Below are 23,513 nucleotides of genomic sequence, written 5' to 3' on the forward strand. Positions count from 1 at the left end.
CCCCAATATTCATAACTTTCATGTCCATTCATGAACCTTTGGACCATTTCTGTTTCATCCCTTTTTAAATACATAGTAACAGTGGGGTCCAAAGGTCTGAGACCTCGTTGAAAATCTGGACATTTATTTTAAACCAGGAAGTAGACACAGTTTTAGAAAAAAAGAACAAAGAAAAATAAAACTACATATAATAAATAGGAAATGCTTAAAAATCTACATAAGCTTTACGTAAAATTCTAATCTAAGCCAATTTTGACATTTTCCACAAAGACATCAGATGTTATACAGGTTTTATCACTTCCATTGAAACTTCACTCTCAGCTTGTTGACTCCAGAAAGCTGCATCATCAAGTTGTTATGCTGCTTATGTTATTTATTCTAAAAAGATTTGATTTGATCTAATTTGTTAGATTAGAAATGAATGCTGAAAAGGATTTTCACTTGTAATCTAGGACTTTTGGACTCCACAGTATGTAATACACTCAGCTTCAGTCACATTCTGCACTGACTTTTCTCTGTTTCTATTCAGATACCAAACAGTGACAAAATAATTAATTCCTATGCAAACATTGTAAAAAATGACAATGTGATTTTATCATCAATGACGATAACTTTACCTTTTAGGGTTCCGCACAAATCATTTAGGACTGGCTTACTTAAAGCCGCACTCTAATACAGGCTTCTGTCTTCTGTTTAGACTGAGTCTAGGAAGACACTGTTGATTCAGGCTTTAGCTGATGCTCTTCTGGAGGGGGAGGAGAGATTTACTGTTCAGCTTCTATCTGCCGGGAGTGAAGCCGTCATTGATCCCACAAGAAGTCAGTCATTTTTTCCCTCAGATCTAAATTTCTGTTCTTTGTTCTGGTTAGTACTGTTGTGAGTGAATGGCTAGACTTGTTCCAAAACAAATGGTTTGTGGTGTGTAACTGTTAGCACTCATGAAGACAGGTGGGACAGAGAATTCTTCACATTCTTATGATTTTACAAATACAGAAAGCTGCGATTCTTGTCCTTCTGTGTTAATCAAGTAAATTGTGCTCATTGCCACCTGAGTTACTGAAATAATCAATAATAAAGAAAAGTTCAAACCTTATATTGAGGTTGTTTTTGATAAGATTGTTTTATCACCCAGATCCACATAAAGTATTTCTCTGCTTTTCTGCATTAGACATTGCCACAGTTGTGATAAGGGCTGACCGTGGAGCCCTGGGAATTGTTGGCATAGCTGACTCCTCCAAGGATGTCCTCATAGGGGAACCTCAGGGTACTTACAACGGTACAGCGCTGATCAGGTGCGACTCTACTTTCTGTTGTTGTTGATTGATCATTCAAGTAAGAACCAGTCATTATTGTGCACTCTATGTACTGTATATGATTTGTTGCAGTCTCGTCAGGGGGCCAGGCATTTTTGGTGAGATTGAGATATATTGGAACATCACACCAGCCATAGCTAGTGAGTTTATGGAGGTCTCGGGAAAGGTGATCATGCGAGATCGCCAGTCTGCCGCCACCATTCAGCTGAAGGTAAGCACAGACAAAAAGTAGCCATGCATGTTTAGTTTTATTCTCCAAGTTGTAATATATTGCCACTGTCCTGCCAAAGCCTTGTATCTCCATTTTTATTCTTTACATAGTTTCATACTTTTGTGATGAATGGACCAATAGAAATGCTCCTGGAATTAAATCTTTTTACATGGACTTTTGATATTGATTGATATGGGATTGCCACTCTAGTGTCATTGTAAATTGTGTTACATATTAAATAAAAAAAATAGTCAATCAGCCAAGACTTGTTTAATGTCTGAAATTTTCCTCTTTATTTTTTAGGTTTAGATTACCTAACAACTTGAGAAACCCCTTGATTCCTTAGTTTAGTATTTTTTATATTTTAGGCAAAATGAAGTGTGATACAATGTAAAGGGTTTAAGTTGTTTGAGACAAATGTGTGATAATCTGTGTGGACAGTTTACATAGTGCTAGTCGGTAAGGTATGAGGCGCCCTTACTTGTTATCAGCTTTAACTTTATTGCTTTAGTGCAAAACTAACGGTCAAGTTCAGAACTCCGAACTGACTGTGTTTGGGCTAAGGGGAAGATATCTTTTTCCCATCTGAAGTTATAAATATAAATGTCTTCTCTGTTCCAGGCTCTAGATGATGACATCCCTGAAGAGCGGCGGGTGTACGAGCTGAGCCTTGTGTCCCTGACACCCGGCTCAGAGATCAGTCCCAGCAGACAGCGTGCCATCATCACCATGGCAGCCAGTGACCTGCCCTATGGCCTCTTCTCCTTCTCCCAGCCTTCCCTCAGTGCTTCAGAGGAGGACAAATCGGTAAAAGTCTTCGTCATTCACTGCACATACAGACATTCTGTGCGATATTACTATGGAAAGTTTTGTGCATCAGTGGCAAGAGCCTAGTGATCATTATAACTGTTTTGTCTGCTGCCATAGATTCCCTGTTTGTAACTGCCCGTTTGGGTCTGGGTTATGTCCTGTTTGACAGTTTCTGACATACAGCCAAAGGTTGTGTAAGAATGTGTTATGGTGCTTATTTTAGATACTGGAATCATAGTAACGGTTTCAAAAACAGTAGTACACTATGTGGGTGCAGTTGTGAAAGAGTAGGACTCTTGAGGAACTGTGGAGGACAAGGGCGAGGTGGTCATTTCAAAGAGAAACTACACAGTAGAATTGCAATTAAGTGTTTCTACTTTTTCAGTGAATAGATCTGTGACATGGACACAGAGCAGTTGTGGAAGAATAGGAATCTTTAGGAACTGTGGAGGAGTCACTTGCCATTCTCTTTAAGAGCCAGGTGCAGTCTGACTTTGGCGGATTGCTATTTCAGTGGCGCATCGCGCACGGCTTTGGGAAGGATGCTGAAGCAGTGGAGCGCCTCGCCTCTAGAATCATAGTTTTATATTCTGTTTATTGTTGATGTAAAGGTTTGCATAGATGCCAACTGGCACGCGCTATGAATTTATGCACTGCTGCACATCTTTGTTGACAATACGCACCTGTGTTTTCCGTTGCTAAGACAGCAATAGGCCAGATGTAAATTAGCTGTGCTTTTTTTGATAGATGGCGCTCTCTCCCCTCATCTTAAGCGATGTTGGCTGGCACAGGTGTCTCTGGGGTAGCTGGTGTGGTTCTTTCCTTTGAGTGTGTTAGCTACCTAGCAATGCTGCATCAGGGGCCATTCAAGAAGAGGCAGTGGCCGACTTTGTATGTATTAGAGGAGACTAACCCTCCTAGTGTCGAGAGCATCAACAGTGCTAGGGGGAGTTACGAATGGGTAGTCAATTGGGGAGTCAATTGGTTCTGTGTCCATTGAACTGTGTTTCAGGGATAAATTGAGAGTATTTAAAGGATTGACAGTTGCCATGTTGAATTGTTTGCAGAATTGCAGAGCTAAAATGGCTTTAAACTTTCCATACTTTGTGCTACTCTAATGTTGGTTAGCGATAAGAACTTTGCCTGCCAGATGAGGATGAGTTTGAGGTTGTGCCTATTGTGAAAAAAATAATGCCCACTGAAATCAGCCAAACACAGGTAAATCTCCAGCCAATTGATCCAGCAGTGTGTTGTCCCCCAAGGTGAATGTTACAGTGGTGCGCTCCATGGGGCTGCTGGGCAGCGTGTGGGTCAGCTACCATACAGAGGGCCGCACTGCAGTGAGCGGACTGGACTTTGAGCAGTCCTCGGGTAGACTGCTGTTCAACCCAGGAGACAGCTTTAGAGTCATCACCCTGAAAGTCCTGGACGATTCGCTTGCAGAGGGACCGGAGGAATTCTACCTTAACATCACTCAGGTGCAGCTTTTCAACGACAGGTAAAGTACCAAAGGCCTTGGTCTGAACAATGAATTTTGCCAACTGCCAACAGAATAGGACTCTCTGGAGCAGGTAAACATGAACCTTTTGGCACCATGCTTAATGCCAGGCATGGACTAAAAGGGTATAAAGCCCCCAGCATTGAGCTGTGGAGGAGTGGAACTGGGTTCTCTGGAATGATGGTTGGTGCTCCATCCAGTACTTTCAGGATGAGTTGGGGAGTTGTGGATGAGGTAGGTTGGTGATTATCCAACATCCTGACCTCACCCATGCTCTTGTCACATCCTTACTGCAGTACTCCAGAATCTAGTAGAACGCTTTCCCTGGGCAGTAGAGACAGTTACTTCAATAAGAGCATTATGAACGTTTCAATACACTTGGTTTCTGAAGATACAGTGAATGAGCAGGTGTCCCAATAATTTTGTCCATATAATGCATTTGTGTAGGGATGCATCAGTCTGACTTTTTCTGGTCTGATAGCGTTACCTAGAGATAAACTTTAAGTATCGATCGATATTCAATACCACTGTTGAATTTATAAACCATATACTTCACCATGTGGAAGAGACTTAAGGCATCAGGATTGACTCAAACATTACTTACTTTGTAAAACAAAATCTAACAAATGAACTCCGATATAAACAAACTGAATTATTATTCATTTGTCACCTAAAGAAATAATTGTGCTGGAACTTGGCTCAAGACTTTTACTGTGAAATTCAAAGTACAAAAAAGAGCTTGCAGATCCTCCCTTCCAGCTGTGGCAGGGTCATTACCCATCTCAGCTGTTCTCCATTACAGGCGCAAGTCTCCAAAAGAACAGTGCAGCACTCGTCTCTCTCTTTTACTGAAAAATGTCAGAAACAGCAAAGCTGCTGCTTTTGAAAATGCTGATGGGGGATTTAAATCCGGAATATACTGATATTTACTGATTTTGGACACTTCTGTTACTCCTAACAGTGTTTGGCATGTGTGTGAGAGATCTCCCAGTCGCGCCTCCTTCCTGCGCTGCTTTCTATTATTCGCTGATAGGTGATGACAGGTTGAGGGCACCGTGCTGGTTAAGATAGCAAACAGCAAGTCTTACCCTATGATATGTGTATCATGTCTGATCCTGAGTTATGAAGCCTAGAATACTGGAGGTCTGGGAAACCGGTTCAGTGAATGGATCGGCCCTGTGAATCGGCCTAATTATCCCAATGCCCTAGTATCGGATCGGTGCATCCCTACGTTTGTGCTTCCTTTAATGTGCTATTGTTACTTCTGTTAATGATCATTACTTCATGCTTCCCGCTGTCTTCAGTGCACTGGACTTTGCCATAAGAGAACAGGGTCTGCAGAGAGATCAGCCGCCAGCCTTTGGCAACATCTCCTCCATCATGATCGTCATCCAGAAGAATGACAACGTTGAGGGCATCCTGGAATTTGACCCATCCTACACCAATATTACTGGTACACAAACACGCTTGCTTGCAGATGGTGGCGTTGATGACTAATAGAGCTGTGTTTTATGTATTTTAGATTGCTGTTCATATGGTTTGTCTTGCTCCTGTCTCGCTCTCAGTTGAGGAGGACATTGGCACTCTCTCTATCCCTGTACTGAGGAGGGCGGGTACGTATGGGCAGGTCACCGCTGAGTTTATCTCCAGAGGCGTTACCGCCCAGCCTGGCTCTGACTACATCCTGCCTAACGGCACCATCACCTTCAGACACGGGCAGAACCTCAGCCACATCAACATCTCCATAGTGGATGATCTGGACAGGTGAGCAGAACCGTGGAAGCTTCGTAATTTGTAGTAAATGTAGGCGGTCATCAGTGATTGTTGAATTGTCACTGGACATGCTGCACATTCTCTTCACTAACTGAGGGAAGTAATTACAATATTGATTGTGATATTAATCACGTAATATTAAAATGTGGTCTTTCCTACCGTTTCTGTTGGCAGAGAATACAATGAGATGTTTGAGATCCAGCTCACTGCAGCCACAGGTGGCGCTATCCTGGGTGCCCAGCTCATCTCCCAGATCACCATCGCCAAGAGCGACTCACCCAGCGGAATGGTCCGCTTTGCGAATCAGAGCCTCATTACCATCCCCAACCCCAACAGCACCCTGAGGCTCAGCCTGGTGCTGGAGCGCATCGGGGGCCTGGTGGGAGATGCAATGGTGAGCCCAGTCTAGACAATGACCTCATAACATCTGCAGCCTCGCACCATGATCTTACTATTCCGCATATGGGGAAAACGTTCTGGGGGGAAAAACAAACTTCCACTGGATGTTTCCACTGCTTTGCACACTCAATAATGTGAGAATCGGGGTCAGGAATTGTTCAGCTGACCAAGACTGGAAGGACGACCTGTTATTTTAATGAGGGGGCAAGGCTGAGTGCAACATATTTGGGAAATCTGTTGACCGATTTAAAACCCAAATCATGACTCACTGCAGCTCACAGGCTAGATCTCAATACTGCAACCACAGTGGCTTTCATATCACATCAACAGCATCATTATAGAGCGCAGTGGATATGTTCTCCACACTGTGCAGTAAATATGCTCCTCACGCCATCTGTTACACAGCTCAGACCCGATACTGGACTATTTCAGGTGTTCTTGATCAGGACAACTTTGATAGCAGTAAACTGCATCCATATCCATGTCTGTCTATATGTGAAGGTGTACATTTTACTTAAACCTTAAAAAACCCTTAAATTGTACTTAGCCACCTGGCTAAAAATGTAGTCCATTAGTTTCAAGAGACAAAGCAATAGACAGTCCAGAATTGATTGTGAATAAAGGTACAGTGGGTCCAAGTGTTTACATTATTTTCCAATTTAATAAATTTTTCCTTGAATGATCAGTATGACAAATGAATACAATTACATTTCAGCATGAATTTCTTACTGTGATTTTCCAATTTGTTTGAGTAAGTGTTCAGTGTGTAATAGAGCTGCATGGACTGCAGAAGTCTCTGATAACTAAATTGTGTTGTTTGAACATGTGCTTCAGTCTCACATTGTTGTATTTATCTAGAAATTTTTTAATTTTTTCCTTCTGTTTTTTTTTTCCTTTTCATAATTTTTATTTATAAAGAATTTCAAATAATTTCAGCAAAACTAAAACTTCTAAACTTGTGTGTTTATGTCTGGCTCTAAATAAACAAATTTCATGTTTTTAAAGTGATTTTAGACGATTTATAAATTAAGTGTTATTGCAATTATTTTAGACCAATCAGATCAATCATTTAACGTAAAGCATGCTGGCATATCTTCAAAGTAGTGAATCTAGCCCTATGGCATTATAGATATTGGACATAAGTTAATAATGATACATTTCACAATTACTCACAGACAGTCTTACTGTCTTTTCATTGAGAGGTTTTTTGCTAGCTGCCTTTTTCATTTTCATAAAGAATAGACCAGAATTATTTGGCATGAATAATTCAAATTAATTGTAGTCCACTGTAAAACAGTGATGAAATAAATGTTTTGAAACATGGAATTTTAAAAACAGCACTAAATACCCCAAAACACTTTTTTTTAAAAAGAGGATTTGGATTTTGAGACATGTTGCACTATTTTAGATTAGTGACAAAGCTTTTATTGCAGTAACCAGCAATCTGGAAAAAAACCTGCTAGGTGAGAAGCTCTGGTGTTTTTTCTCTGCAAGTGGTGAAGTAAAGTATGCTAATTATTAAATGTATTTGCTCTCCCTTAGATAACATGGAACATACTGGGTCCCAACTCGAACGAGGTTTTACCAGCTGTAAACACAGATATTGGTGAACCTGTGAATGGAACGCTCCAGTTCAGAGATGGAGAGGGAGGAGTGCGCATCATCGAGCTACGCATTCTGCCCCATGGAGAGGTGGAGGTGGAGGAAACATTTGTGGTCAGACTTCACGTCCTGTCTGGAGAAATGGATATTGACCCCAAAGCAGGCTCTGTCACACTCAGGGTGTGTCTACACTATTTATATTATCATTTGAATACATATTGTTGCTGTATAAATTGTACTTATGTTGCTGTTTATTTATATTCTAACACTAGTTGGATTAATACTTTAAGATTCTGATTCTGATTAAGATTAAGTTCATCCTTTATAGGCATCAGATGAGTGTTATAAATGTCTACGTAGGTTTTCTACTAGATTTTTATGAAGGCTTTTCACTAGATTTTGGAGTTCTGCTCCAAGGATGTAATTATATTCAGTGACAAGAATGTTAGTGAGGTCAGGATGGTGGATGATTGCTATCCCACCTCATTCCCAACTGCCCAACTTATCTCAAAAGTATTAGATGGAACACCATAATTCGAGAGGACACTCCACAGCTCAGTGCTTTATAACCCTCTGGCCGACACCTGGCTAGAGAGTCCTATTCTATTGGAAGTACTTCTCTAATAGAAAATCACTACTACATGACAATCTTTCTTTGTGTGTGTGTGCGTGTGTGTGTGTGTGTGTGTGTATCTGTTTGCGATGTGTAACAGATTGCGAAGTTTGGCGACCCAAATGGCATTGTGCAGTTCACGGAGCAGGATCTAAGAGACCGTGTGTATAGTGAGCCAGCAGACGGTGAAGGGCCACTCAACATCTCCCTCCTCATTACACGCAGAGAGGGGGTCATGGGCAACATCACTGTAAGGACAAACGTTGAGGCTTAAATAAGAGTGTTGTAGTGTGTAAGCACTGGTTAACACTGCTCCATACAGTGCAAATGTGGAAACTAAGGAGCAAAAATAAGGAAATCATGATGGACACATTTACAAATGACCACCCAATATACAGCCTCCAGCAGCTTAGCCTGCCGTTCTCATATGGGGTGTTGATCCTGTAGATAGTCTGTAGCAGTTATTAGAGTGGGAGAGATGGGCAAGAGTTAAACATTGTGCTGTTGGACTGTCAGAAAGCAGATAAATATTGTTTTTTTTGGACGTTTTTTGTGTTTTACATTTTACCTGCAGAGCCTTTTATTTTATTTCATCATCAGCTTTTCTAAAGCATTCAGACTCATCTAGGTGCAGAAATCAGCTTATCAGGGTTAAAATGCCTGAAAAATGACATTTGCAGCAAATATTTTAAGTGGATTCAAGGTTTTTGATGCCCTTTAACTCTTTGAAGCTTATGTTTATTATTCAGTTATTACTTCTAATACAGAAACTATTGGTAACCATTTGTTTTGGCATATATTGTGGAGTCCCACTGGGTTCTAGTTTAAGGCTCATGGGAATTTTGACAGTAATGTAGATATGAAATGAAGTGAAGAAGTGTGGCCATACAGCTTCGAAGAGGTTTACAATGGCTTGACAACAACCAATTTAAACTCTTAATGACCAAGGAATCCCTGCTTTTAAAGATATTACCAGACATAAGTCCAAAAGTATCTGTTCTATCCTCAGGTCTTCTGGGAGATCCTGAGTGACTCAGATATGACGAGTGACTTCGCTGCCCTCCGTGGCTCCACCATCATCCTGGCCGGTCAACGTGTTGGGGAGATTGCTCTCAGCCTGCTGCCCGACTCCGTCCCCGAGCTGGAGGAGACCTACATTGTCCAGTTGAGTGCAGTGGAGGGCGGAGCTGAACTGGACACATCCCGCAGCAGCACCCGCCTCCGCGTCCTTGCCAATGACGAGCCACATGGTGTGTTTGCCCTTCCACCAGAACAACAGGCACTGGTTATTAATGCCACCAACCGCGTCAGGCTTCTAGCGCTGAACATCAGCAGGTTGGCGGGGGCATTTGGCAATGTCAGTGTTGGGTACCGGATAAGCTACCCCACTCCTGGACAGAGTTTCACTGAGGATAGATCTACCGGTAGTGTCCTGGTGAGGGATGGAGAGAAGTCTGTTAGTGTCACAGTGCCGGTCAGCACACAGGTTAGTACAGGGGATCAGTCAAAATGATCTCTATAATGTTACATTCACCCATATTGAAGAACTGTGAGATTCCAAATAACTGATGATTTTGTGTAGTGTTTATGCTGAGCTAAGATTGCCGTCCAATTCGGCTTACCTTAAGCGGGCAACTCAACCGAGCGGACATGTATGCTTTATGCAGTGTTTTTTTTTTGTCATGTTTATGTCATTACAAACATAATTATAATTGTTAGGGGGTGTTGAACATGACAGTTGATCGTTTATTTTCTTTCCTCTTCATTCTGTACAGCTTGAAGTAAATGTCTAATGTAAAGAGTCGTGTAAGGCCAATAAACTTCTGTTCCCAGCTTTCATACACTGATATCCTTTTATGTTACTGCTACCCAGTGGATATAATCGGCATTACACACTCTTCACTCTATTGTCAAGTTTTTATTACAGCAAATCGACAAAGTGACAAAGGTCTACCGTGCGGTTACAATGCCTGTTCAAGGGTTAGACGAAAATGTCAAGCCACGTGTCACATTATTATGGATGTGTGTCTGGGTTTAATATACTCATCTCTCACAGTATAGACAGGCTATCTGTCTCTCTACTTGTACTGGTGTATTTTTACTTGATTCGGAAAATAAAATATCAGCTGATGTTTAGATCCTTAAAATCACCATTTGTTATATACACATCAGTCAGGTCCTATGCTGTATGTGTGTGTTACAGTGAAGAGGCAAGATGGACAGTTTGGCCCATAGAATCTGAGGAACATCTATAATGTTAAATGTTAAAACACCAAACCTTTTGTTGGCTGACTGACTTGGAAAAGGATAGATGACAATTAGGAAATTTGATTACAATAAACGTAGTTTCTTCGGAAATGAGAAGATTGTGGTCTGTATTGCAGTAAAATGAATGCAGTAAACATTCTACACTGTAGGCATTCTTTTAAAATGTATCTTTTTCCTTTTGCAGGTGTTCTTTGCAGCTGGCTTTAATATCACTGTGGAGCTGACAAATGTGACTCTGGTAGGGCCTCTTCTCGGCTCCCCTCCTCGAGTGCAGCTTGAAACAAGGAGTGCTGTTGTGTCAGTGTCTGAGGATGCCGCCAATGCTGAGGTCTGTTTCCGCCTTGTTTTTGGTGAAATGCAAACAAGTAACCACCAGAGGGCACCACAGTCACACATTTTCAATGCTTACAGTAAGCCAATGGAGGGTTGAATGCACTACATCGGTTCTCATGAGGACATCGAGATGGCACAGTAACACAAACCCATTGTCATTCTGTACACATGATAAACCGACACATAATTATACATACTACACTTTACACACACAGCACAGTGCAAAAACATCAGTGCACAAATCATGGTATTAATCAGGGGTGGTTATGTTTAGATACACTGCCCAAAGAAAAGAAGGGAACACATGTTTGTATGCACTCTTGAAACAGGGGTTGGTGTCTTGGAGAATCTCCTCTTACACCTGGATCAGGACATTAGTGAGCTCTTGGACAGTCTGTGGTGCTATTTGGCAGCGTCGGATGCAGTCCGGACAGGTCCGACAATTACTTGTATTATTGGCTCAGCAGAAGTTTTTGCAACTCTCCAAGGATATAATTCCCCAGAGCATCACTGACCCACCGCCAAACCGGTCATGCTGGATAATGTTGCAGGCAGCATAACATTCACTAGAGGACGTCAAGCCTTCTTGCCACCCTCATGGAGTTTCTGTTTCTGACAGTATGGTCAAAAACATGCACGGCAGTAGCCCACTGGAGGTCATTTTGTTGGGCTCTGCCTGTGCTCCTCCGGTTCCCTTTTGCTCAAAGGAGCAGATACTGGCCTTCCTACAGTCCTGTCCAGCTCTCCTTATGTAATGGCCTGGTGTCTCCTTCGTGCTGGGAGACATGGCAAACCTTCCGACGGCATGTATTTTTTTAAGTTAAGAACTAACTCTCTTGATCTCTCTCTGCAGGTTGGCTTTGACTTCTTGGCACTGCAGGTGTCTGACGTGGTGAGTGGTCAGTGTGAGGCAGTAGTGAGCAGGACAGGCCTGTATGGAGATGTGGATGTGCAGTGGAGAGCTGGATTCCCCCCTGGCCAGAGTCCATCAGGCTATCAGCCAGGAGTAGTCACTCCCAGCTCAGGTTAGCCTCCATCTCTTACACCCACACACACCCACCCACACACAATGTGATCCAAACATTCAGAGGCTTAGACTATCACACACAGCGACACACAAGGTCGTGTGGCATGAAGCTGCTCTTTATTTTGTGATGAATAAGCTTTGCTGTCTTCAGTGGGTTATCTTTTTGTTTTTGTCTGTAGGCACTGTGACCCTCTCTCATGGTCAGAGGAGTCACATTATAACTCTCTCTGCTCAGTATAATATATCTGAGCCTGTTGCACATGCTGTTCACCTGACCAGCGTGGAGTCCAAATCACCAGGGGGAGCCAGACTCAGGTAATAACTGTTTGATTAGTTAGTGGGCTTTTTTTTTGTATTGCAGGACTGTGCAAAAATGATCATTTAATATCTTTTAAAATTGTTAAAATTCCAAGTTTCTCACAATGATTTGTATTGCTGTGCTGCTGTGTGTTGCTCTCAGGCCTGGTTACACAGTAGCGGAGGTGGAGCCATTGGGTCTGTATCGATTCTCACCCGAATCTCAACATCTGGTCATTGAGGAGGACGTCCAAACGGTCACACTCTATGTTCAGCGCCTCTACGGCTTTCGTAGCAACCGCACGCAGCTGTACTACAATACCTGGCCAGGCAACGCCAGTCCTGGTGAAGATTTTACACCAGTTCATGATGGTCAACTGCTGTTTGATGGCCGCCAAACGTCTGCTGCAATCCGCTTATCGATTCTGGATGATTCTCTGACGGAGCCGGATGAGACATTTTACGTGAACTTGACCGATGTTCGCGTTCTTAGTGCTAGCTATCCTTCAGCCAGCTCCCGCCCATGGATCATGCCTGAAAACAGCCTTTCTACCATCACTATTCTCGCCAACGATGCGGTCAGTGGACTTTTGAGCATTGGTCCATCATTAGTCCGCACTTCTGAAGATGACCAGGAGGGGGCGACACCTCAAAAAGTTGTGCTGAGAGTGCGTAGGACGGTGGGACAGACGGGCGTGGTCAGTGTCAGGGTTCGGGCGTATGCTGGAGGTCTTGTGGCTCCGGGGTTGGACGTGGCTCCGTTCCTCCAGGAACGCAACCTGACATGGGCCAGAGAAGGAGAGGACTTTACACTGGAGTCTCAGGTAGTGACACTGATGGAGGGCCAGAGAGAGGCAGAGGTCAGCCTCTTCATCTTGGATGACCTGGAGCCCGAAGGACAAGAAGTCTTCTTCATTTACCTCAGCGAGGCGGAGGGAGGAGCGCAGATAGTCAACTTACCAGACGAGAGCGGCTTCACTTCCTTTGCCAAAATTGTTATCCTTGGTAATTTTTGTTCGTCTTACGGTGCCTCTCCTTGCAGATTGCAAATGCAGATTGGTGTGGCTGTCGATTCTTGCTTACCCCAAATGTAGTTAATCAGTCAAGACATGTTTGGTGCACTTCTTTAGTTTTGTATAGGATCTGCAAGGCTAATGTGTCTTGTCGATTAAAAAGATTGGATCATTGGATCATTTCCCCCATTTATTGCTTTTATGCAGTCAATTAATAAAAAATAATCATGTAAAATAAGTGGCTGCATAAATATTCACCCCTTTAAAGTACCTAAGTAGTCACTGTGAGGGTGGTCTGCTCTAGGCAGATATACACACGTGCCCTGTTCCTTCTATTTCTTATTGATGGATTTAACTGAACTCTAGGAAATGTTCAGCAACCTGTGAGGATGTGTTTTGTACCCATCCCCTGACGTATACTCTTCAAGAACCTTTTCTCAGAGAGAAATGTATATTAACCAGTGACTGGACCGTCCAGACTGGTTTGTTTATACTACAATCACTGGAGACACATTCACTGCACTCGAGTGATCTCAGTTTTAACTAATGAGAGACTACAAGCACCACCTGCCTTACCGGCCTTTAAAGGGAGTGAATATTTAGACAAGTTTAGTTTAGACTTGTTTATTTAATTGACATTATTTTGTGGAAATCTTTCAGGTTGACATTAAAGAGTCTCTTGTAAAATAAAAATTATATATATATATATATATATATATATATATATATATATATATATATATATATATATATATATATTATGTGATTCTATTTATAAAAGCAATAAAAGGGGCATCAAGTGCGAGTAGGCACTGTAGCTAACAAGTAATAAAGTAGCCAGAGTGAAGTGATCCCAAACCACATGAATGTGTGGAATAGCTGCTGTGTTCAACAGAGGAACCAAGTTAGTGTATCATGTTTAAATGCTGTTTTAATTAAGGCAGTTCTACAGGGTTTCAAGAAAGCTGCCATTGTGCTCTCCATATAATCTAATCACACATCTGACGGAGTAGCCTTCATTGCTCTCTAGCAGGTCAGCTCAGAGTCACAGACAGTATTTCGCATGCAGAGAGCCAACAGAGTCCTAGTTAATCTCTTAACAGAGGCATGGGGAATTGTATAAAAATTTATATCCCACTCAGTTTGCATGTTGCAGACACAGTGACCACTAGGTCTTCAGAAAGACGCTAGAGTTGGACAAAAGTACAGCAGTCTTTAAGACTGCTAGTACGTAGCTTGTTAGTACTTTTGTACCAAACAGCATGTCTTGACCGATCGACTTCAAGTGAGGTTAGGAGAAAATGGGGTCGTCTTCGTTTTTATGAAATCTTTCGTTTATGCTGTCACAGGATCCTCGGCCCTGAATAGTAACCCTTTCTGGCTTTGTGTTTGTTCTTCTCAGGGAGTGATCTTCACAACGGAATTGTGGGTTTCAGTTTAAGCTCTCAGTCAGGCCAGGCTCTGGATGAAGACTCTCGCAACAGGACTGCCATACTCTTCCTCCAGAGGCAGGAAAACAGGTAAAACCCTTCATCCTCTTAGTTCTCACTGTATTAGCAAACACTGGCCGCCTCTACCACACTTCGTCCTACTGTTTCTGGCTACACCATTTTTATAGACAATATTTTCGTTATCTACATAAGCAAGTCAATTACACTTTGAGTCACTCAAAAAAGAAGAATCACTTTTGTAAATAAGAAGAACCTTCTAAAGGTTTAAAGAAGTCAATGTATGTTGATTGATCGGACTTGACAAAAATGATTCTTTATGCGACCACAGATCTTCTCCGGCATCATTTTTTTTCTAGCTTACGAACTAGACATATCCTGAGGAATGCGGCTTGTGCAGTCCTATTTGGTACACTATAAACTTCCAGTCTGGTAGGTGTAGTACAAATGTGAAGGAGCAACCTTAAGACACTAGACAGCTTGGTTGTGTTTGGGGTGAGGAGCCACATGTGTAAACGTGGTCACTATTAGCTGCTTACACCTGCTACTGTAAGTCAGCTCTACTAATAGGCCACCATGCACCCACAGAGTGGTATTTACATATGTGCCTGTGTCTGACAGAGCGTTTGAGGATCTTTCTGTGTACTGGCGAGCTACGTTCAGCCCCACGGCTCCTACTCTGGTCAGTCAAGGGGTGAATTTGACGCGGGAGCTGCAGCAGACGTCGGGCAGAGCGCTGTGCAGGAAAGGAGAGGTGCTCTGCCTCCTCCATCTGGAGGTCCGGCCTGATCAGGTACAGTGTGCAGTCAGCAGGATACTGCAAAACCGTCAAGAAAAACTAGACTCTAATCAAAGAAGGGTTCCATAATTAACCACTGCTTTTCCTAAAGAAGAACCCTTTTATTAATATAAGAGTCTACTCAACCTTCCACTCATTCTTCTTCTCCTCTACCTAGGTGCACTTCCTGCTCTTTCTTCTTCTGTCCCTTTTTTGTCTCGCTCACTCTCTGCGGGGGCCGATGGCTCTTTTTAGTGCAGTCGCTGAGCACACTCTGCTCTCTTTCCGCTGTGATCCCACTGACTGCTGTGCCTCTTAATCTCTTTGCAGCCTGCGGCAGTGGCTTCAGCACGTTCTCTGCTTCTTTTTTTATCCGGGATGTTTTTCTAAGCAGAGTAACCTTTCAGCACAATTCACTGAATGTCATTAGCTTAATGTACGTCAGTGAGGTAAAGCAGTTCTGTTTGGCTTGCTTGGTTGTTAACACACTGTTCAGATCCTACAGTCTGGTGTCTGCTTGAGGCACAGGGTTTAGCTCTCATAGGCAGGGATAAAGTAGAAAAACAAAACACCTAAAATGATCATCCTCATTTCCATCTTTCCACACAATGGAGTTTGTCAGCCTGGATATCGGGAATCAACACTGGTATTTAGACAGACAGCTCATTGTGTCCAGCTACCAGTGCGGTTTCCTATTCGGTATATTTTGTGTTCCCTCTGTTGCTGCAGGACCCAGAATTTGCAGTGTGGTTTCTGGTGGAGATCTATGAGGTGGGAGAGGGAGCTGCCATTAACAAGACTGCCCGCTTCGCCAACGTCACCATGCTGGAGAGTGATGACCCGCGAGGGCTGGTGTACTTTGCAGTCGGCTCCAGGCTGCCTGTGGCTACGCTCCGAGCCACCACAGTCAGTCTGCAGGTCTACAGGGATGCCAGCATGGCATCTGCTATCTCTGTGAAGTACTCTATGCAGGTGAGATCAGCTGCCACATTTACTTACATATTCATGCAAATACACAGAACAGCCATAACATTAAAACCACTCACATGTAAAGTTAATAGCATTGATAGCAAGTGAGCAGTCAGTTTTCGAAGGTGATGTGGTAAAAGAAGGGAAAATAAACAAGCTTAAAAATCGGAGCTGCTTTCACTAGGGCCTAACAGTGATGGCTAGACGACTGGGTCAGATCATCTTCAATACATCAGGCAGGTCTTATGGCCTGTTCCTGGTATGCAGTGGTCAGTACTTACCAAAAGTGCTCCAAGGAAGTACAACTGGTGAAACAGTGACAATGACAGTGAAAGGTCATGGGCTTCCAAGGCTCAAGGATGCTCATGGGGGCCCCACCTCTCAGCTTACAGGACTTAAAGGATCCGCTGCTAACACCTTGATGCCACAGGACACCTTGAGAGGTCTTGTGGAGTGTATTCCTTAATGGTCAGATCGGTTTTGGACCTACATATTATTCGACATGTAGGAAATACTGTATTCACACAAAAACCTGGAATCTCTCTTCTCCCGTGTCTGATTATGCCGTGTATTAATGTGTCCAGCCTAATCATATATCAGTGTCTCTCTGGCTGGACAGATTATATAATATGACCTTATTAGCAGTGACTGCTCTCAGGTGATGTAAGAGTTATGAATACAGTAGAAGAATGTGGGACAGGCGCTGATCCCAGACCAGATTATACGACTTCAAAGCCTGTACATATGAATGTGCGTTACAGCTGAATAGCCGAACTTGACAAGCTGGAAGGTACAGAGGGCTGCTGTGTTAGCATTCTCACGGCCTCTCAGTCCATGTCTTTATCTCTCTCACTCTCTATCTCTTTCTCTCTTATTCCTTCTTTCATTGCACTCTGGCCATTACATTCTAGTTCATCTTTTCTAGTCACATATACATAGATATAGTCTGATTAGATTGAGAACATTTGAGCCAAAGGAAATGACTCCCAGGCCATAGTGGTCTCAACGTAAAAAGTTAAAACGATGAAAATATGTCGAATTTTATAACATGCTTACTTATAAATCCTTGTAGAGAGAAATATCACTTCACTAGTCAAAATCTAATTTGCTGTTGTACCCTTAATGTGTTTGTCTCAGGAGCTGCCCAAAGCTGAGTCGGTAGGCCCCACTCTGATCTGGCCTGCCGTGGCTGGAATGGATTTCACCATGGCCGAAGGCACTCTCACCTTTGACGTCGGGCAGCACAGTGCCGGTCTGGATGTCGCCCTAACACCCAACACTGGATCCTCCAACCCCACGCCCAAGCGGTTTCGCATACTTCTCTCAGATGCCACCGGGGGTGCCAGAGTGCACCCTGTGTACGGCATAGCTAACGTCACTCTGGTTTCGGACGCTGAGACACAGGCAGTGTGGGCCCTGCTGGACCAGCTCCAGCAGCCTTTGGATGAAGCGGTCATTAAAAGGGTACTGCAGGGGCTGATTAATAAAGTCAGTGTGGAAAACACGCAGGAACAGCAGACCGCAGTGCTGGACGCAATGAGCAAGGTGAGAGTGAGAGGACACATAAATGTGTGTAAGTAATAGGGCTGTAAATCTCAATTGGGATTCTTAAAAAAACAACTCAGTTCTTTATGAAATCTCAATCAAGTACCATTGGACGTTAAGAGATCTTTTTCATTCTTCTGTAAAGTTGCTGATTTAGAGGTTATGTTTTTTATATATAATAAAATGTAGAGTAATTCTCTTGCTCATGATATTGAGAGTATATCATATATAGTAGGAACATGATATACAGCAGTAATTATTTAGAAAATGTAAGCAAAGGAAACAGAAATCTCTCTCTCTCTCTCTCTCTCTCTCTCTCTCTCATGTAAACTAGATCTTGGAGATGGCAGAGCAGACCCCTCTGGAACAGAGCAGCCATGGTTTGACCTATGACTTGCTCTGTGCCCTGGCCAAGCCTACCCGGACAGACACGCGTGGACTGAGCCACCTATCTGAGGTGGCCGAGCGCTTTGCCTTCTCTCTGGTCACCGACCTGCCTTGTGGGGGCGAGGGTCAGAGGTAGAGTCAAAATTGCAAGACTTACACTACAAAAAGTAAATAATGTTAAAAAAAAAAAAAAAAGTATATAAAGTATAAAAGTAAGATCCAAGTAGGAAATTTCAACTGGAACAAGTGAGATTTCCTGCTCAGAAAGTTACAAGAGCATCACCAACCCAGAGTTCATAATCCAAGATGGCTGCACAGTACATAAACCGATTAAAAGCATTAGTATTATATAGTTTAATAGCACATTCAGATAAGTGCCTCTTATCTAAAGAGCTTTGTCTTCTACAGAGGAAAGACAGTCCTCGATTCCTGTCCTTACCTGACCATCGCTGCTTACCACTGGTACCCAACACAGATCAACAGCCACACCTTTACAGGCAAGAACGGAGATACCTTCACCCTACCCGAGACCCTATTGGAGGTACCTGCACTGCCTGGGGGCGAAATGGCGCCCTCTGCCTGCCAGAAAGTGCACTTCATTGAGTACAGCACTGAACACTGGTTCCTCACCAACAAAGCCAGTGCTCTCAACGACAAGGTGAGCAGGACTGAGTCCATTGTCCAGATGAAAACCTTATTTTTGCTGGTCATTCAAAAACATTTAACATCTGTGTAATGCCCAGATAAGACTTACCCACCCATGTGGGACCCACCCAGATAAGACTTGGCCAACTCCATTTTTATATCACTTAACTATACCACTGTTTTGAGCTCTGCTCTTAAATTGACTTAAATCCAGATGTTCTTAACACTGTTCTCAAGTTATCCTATGTTGTGTAGTGGTGAAATACCATAGACATAGTATTAGAATACTGCAAGACATTTGCACACATATACAGTCTTTACCACTGGCATCTGGTTGGAATGGACTCAGCACTGGACTAATCTAGGACTTTGCTCCTCTGCTAAATGCCATAAATGTAGTGAAACTCGCAGTTGGCCCTGTTATCTAGAAGTACTGGAGATATCCACTGTACAGCCAGAAAGGCTTTTTTTACAGTAGGGATTTATTACAGTAACAATCAATAAATACTGTTATACAGCCCAGCAATACTGTCTCGTCCGTTCAGTTCAGCATAATTCGGGTGATTATTGGGGCATAATAGTTCATTCAGACGGTCTTAGTCAGCTCCAGTTGTTGTGATTGGTCATATGAGCAATGAGTGTGTACACTATATCTGCTTGGAAAAATGTGGACCTCCACTGGCTTCCTGTAGTTTCACAACCCTGACGCTGGCCTACAAAGCCAAGAATGGACCAGATACTCCATGCGTGATGGCGATGGTCAAAAGCTGATCAGTACCAAGAGCCCTTCCAGTTTCGAGTACGGATCGGCTTAACCAACCATACCTTAATACCTATGGAAGACAAAGCGTCCAGGTACTTTTCTGTCCTGGCACCAAAGTGTCACTTCCCCTGGGTGTCCGAACAGCAGAGTCGCTAGCTGTCTTCAAACGCAGACTGAAGACCCACCTTATCCAAGAATACTTGGGCAAAGTGTAGTGTCCGGTATTATGGTCTTTTGTATTTGGTAGCATATAAGCTTAGAGGTATCTTTTGGATCCTAGTCTCTACAAACTAGCTAAGGGTATTTCTGGGGTAAATCTGAGTAAACAGGGAAGCACTTTTGTAAGTCGCTCTGGATAAGCTCTGCTTAAGAACTGGTTTAAAGAATGGATCTTTAGGCAGCAAAAAAGTGTTTTTTCTGTGTTATAGCCCCAAAGAACTCTTTTCGATACCTTCAGTTTAAGATCCTGACAGTCTGTCCAGCTGATGGCAGTGTTGTTCTGTTAGTCAGTTCAGACATTCAGGCCATAGCTGTTGACTCTTTCTTGTCATGCAGTTAAGATTTACGAGCGTTACGTGTGGAGCGGGTTGACAGATCATTAATGTCGAAGTCAGTGTAATTTCCCAGAAGAAGTCGGCAGAGCTAGTGTGATTGTTGAGTAATAGCTTGAGTTGAATAACTTGATTTGAGTTGTATAACTTGAGTTGAGTTATAACTGGCGGTTTATGAATATTTTTGTGTGTGTGTGTGTGTGTGTGTGTGTGTGTGTTTGCAGGTGTTTTCTGTCAGTATACAGGGAAGAGGGTCGAGGCCTCTTGCAGACGGTAAAGAGGTGGTCTACCGCATACACACTCCAGAACGACGGGTCAAACCTCGCCAATCTCTGTGCCTTCTGTGGAACCAGGCTGCTGAGAGGTGCTTTACTTAACCCTACACACATTTGCATGTTAGGACACACACACGCACACGTATGTACAAACTACATCTGCAAGTACTGTCACAAACGTACATCTCTGCTACACATGATACTTTTCCCAGCACTTACTAGTAAATCAAGGCAAAACACAATAATTCAGTACAATTCTATATTTCCCAACCTTCCCAAAAAATGAAATTTATAAAAAAAATATTGTTGCAGTCAATCGGAACCCTCATATTTACAAAATGGTAACTTAGACATTGACTTCAAATAGAAGTTTCTATTTCTCCATTCATCATGAACTATTAACACAGTTTTAAACTGTTAAAAAACAGATTTAAATTATGTCAAAAAGTTAAAAAAAAGGGGAGGTTGTGGCAAGAGTTGTCAAATATGGCAAATGTATTTCTTTTAGACTATACTATAAGTAGAACAGCAAATACCAGGACAATACAAGTGAAATATATTTTATGGACATGACATACATATAATAGTATAAAATGTACTGTGTTTATATATTGTATATTATAAAACATATCTGTAATTATCAATATTTTTTTAGACAGATGTTTTGAAAAATGAAAATTGGTTTGCTCTGAGCTGAAAGCATTAGCTCAAAGACGTGTCTTAAAGGGCCGAGCGAGCGCACTAAACACTGTTTCTGCAAGTTAGATCTCATCATTAACATGCTTTTGGGAAACTGTTCCCTGTATGGAGACTGTACATTCTGCTTTTCAGCTAACCCTGTTGTGTGAAGAATTTAAATATATAATTTTGTTACTGTATAAAAATGAAAATAGTGTCATTTTACCCTGTGTTGATTTGTGCCCCACCCTGCCCCCTATTTTCTAATATGACAACAACCATGACAGCAATCTACTGCAGCAGTTCTGACTGCACGTCTTATTGTTAGAATCGAGACAGCACCATAAGCTACAGTTTAAAAAGATGAATCATGTGAATTATTACACTTCTATGATTTATGTGATGTAGTAAAAATAAAAGGTGGCTTACTATTGTTACTATATTTAGTTTTACATTATTTTTATATAATGTAATAAATATATTATATATAATGCCCTAGCCATGATATACACCACATGACCAAATGTTTGTGGGCACCCCTTCAAATAAATGCATTCAACTACTGTAACTTGAAACACCTGCCCATTCATTGCACTACAAGATCGTGGAGCATTGCTGTGAGAATTTGATTGCATTCAGCAGCAAGAGCATTAGCAAGGTCAGGATGTTAGATGATCACCACCTCATCTCATCCACAACTCCCCAGCTCTTCCCAAACGTTTTGAGTGGAGCACCATCATTCCAGAGAACACAGTTTTACTGCTCCACAGCTTAATGCTAGGGGGCTTTATACCCCTCTAGACCAGGTCTGGCTTTAGGTATGGTGCCAGTAGGTTCATGTTTATGTACTCCAGAGAGCCCTGTTCTATTGCATTCATTAGATTTGATGTCCACAAACATTTGGACATATCTCCATCTGCATACAAACACAAAAAATGCTACCGGTTCTTAGTTTACAGTCCTCAGTGTAAAAGGCCACTATTCTGCTGTTGTCTTCAAATGGTTCAATTCTCTCTCTCTCTCTCTCTCTCTCTCTCTCTCTCTCTCTCTCTCTCTCCCTCTCTCCCTCGCTCCCTTTCTCCCTCCCTCCCACCCAGTGCATGAACTCAGCGGTGAAGCAGATACTGAGCTCACAGTAAAGCCATGGGGGAACTAGGGTCATGACCCATCCTGATGTCCCCAATTTAAAGTGTGTGTCTTAAGCACACTCTACGCAAATACACACTGCACTGTGTGTCCTTTCCCAGGTTCTATATGTACTTGAGTGTTCATAAGAGAGTTTGAGGTGTTCCTCAAGCTTGTTTAAAGGACATTCCACGAACTTGAACTGAAATATTTTGGCTGAACAAGCTGTATCCAGCCCTTCCCCTGGGTTTGCTTTGGCAGGAAACTACAGCCTTAGAGATGTGCGTCAGATAAGTTCGTTTGATAATCTTTTTCATGACGTTTGCCTGAATAGAAAGGGGGGACGTTTAACCTTTTCACCTCTTGTACGACTCCTCGCACCCGTTGCTGACACAGCTGGTCAAGTCCCTGTAGAGAGATTTTGCCAATACAATAAGACTCTCACTAACGCTCTTGTCACAGCAATGCTCAAACATCTAGTAGAACGCTTTCCTTGGACGGTAGAGACAGTTGCTCCAACAGAAGCGGGATAAATAGTACTCTTGATTTAACTCTTGAATACATTGTATGTATTCATTTTACATCTTAGCATTTTTTGTGTGTGTGTGTGTGTGTGTGTGTGTGTGTGTCCTATCCAGCTGGCTGTCTGATGGTCAGTTCTGTCGCGTGGTGGACGACAGCGAGAACTTTGTGGAATGCGCCTGCACACATCTGTCCATCTACACAGCGTATGCAGAGACTGGTGCGCTGTCCTCATACAACGAGGCATTTTATGCCGCTGGCTTCATCTGCATCTCAGGTTAGAGCCTAATCTGTCTGCACCTGCATCTGAAATGTACCTGTCAAGAGTTTACAATCATTTCTGTTTTGGCTCTATTCTCCAGGGTTTGCCTTGGCCATCATATCCCATGTGCTATGCTCCAGATTCCCCATGTTTGCTGCCAAACTGCTCACACACATGATGGTGGCCTGTCTAGGGATGCAGGTAGGACATTATGGATGTTCCTCAGGTTCTGTGTTCCAAATAGTTGATCTTCTTATTTCACTGTGTAATGCTGATAGGTTTTGACACCAATGCCAATTTTCTATGCATCTGTCTATCAGCCATCATGGAATTGTGATGGAATTAGGATGGTGTCTGGTAGGGTTCAGCTGATGAGGGCTTCTTGACAAAACAGAGGGGGTGGACCCT

General features: G+C 42.7%; 1 protein-coding gene across 3 annotated transcripts in view; it reads left to right on the plus strand.

Annotated features, from left to right (window-relative positions):
* The window catches only part of adgrv1 (adhesion G protein-coupled receptor V1), a 187,865-nt gene that overhangs the window by 90,245 nt on the left and 74,107 nt on the right, over positions 1–23,513 (plus strand). For all 3 annotated transcript variants that reach the window (XM_072664705.1, XM_072664706.1, XM_072664707.1), the window contains 24 exons: positions 698–818; positions 1,169–1,292; positions 1,386–1,524; positions 2,146–2,331; positions 3,597–3,832; positions 5,137–5,285; positions 5,398–5,596; positions 5,780–5,999; positions 7,547–7,786; positions 8,320–8,469; positions 9,229–9,705; positions 10,672–10,815; positions 11,674–11,845; positions 12,027–12,162; positions 12,308–13,149; positions 14,560–14,677; positions 15,227–15,398; positions 16,113–16,355; positions 17,490–17,897; positions 18,232–18,416; positions 18,693–18,942; positions 20,468–20,607; positions 22,960–23,120; positions 23,206–23,306. In XM_072664705.1, the coding sequence (XP_072520806.1) occupies positions 698–818; positions 1,169–1,292; positions 1,386–1,524; positions 2,146–2,331; positions 3,597–3,832; positions 5,137–5,285; positions 5,398–5,596; positions 5,780–5,999; positions 7,547–7,786; positions 8,320–8,469; positions 9,229–9,705; positions 10,672–10,815; positions 11,674–11,845; positions 12,027–12,162; positions 12,308–13,149; positions 14,560–14,677; positions 15,227–15,398; positions 16,113–16,355; positions 17,490–17,897; positions 18,232–18,416; positions 18,693–18,942; positions 20,468–20,607; positions 22,960–23,120; positions 23,206–23,306 (5,313 nt within the window). The remainder of the gene's footprint in view (positions 1–697; positions 819–1,168; positions 1,293–1,385; positions 1,525–2,145; positions 2,332–3,596; positions 3,833–5,136; positions 5,286–5,397; positions 5,597–5,779; positions 6,000–7,546; positions 7,787–8,319; positions 8,470–9,228; positions 9,706–10,671; positions 10,816–11,673; positions 11,846–12,026; positions 12,163–12,307; positions 13,150–14,559; positions 14,678–15,226; positions 15,399–16,112; positions 16,356–17,489; positions 17,898–18,231; positions 18,417–18,692; positions 18,943–20,467; positions 20,608–22,959; positions 23,121–23,205; positions 23,307–23,513) is intronic.

The sequence above is a fragment of the Salminus brasiliensis genome, chromosome 20 (assembly GCF_030463535.1).
Source record: "Salminus brasiliensis chromosome 20, fSalBra1.hap2, whole genome shotgun sequence".
NCBI lineage: Eukaryota > Metazoa > Chordata > Actinopteri > Characiformes > Bryconidae > Salminus > Salminus brasiliensis.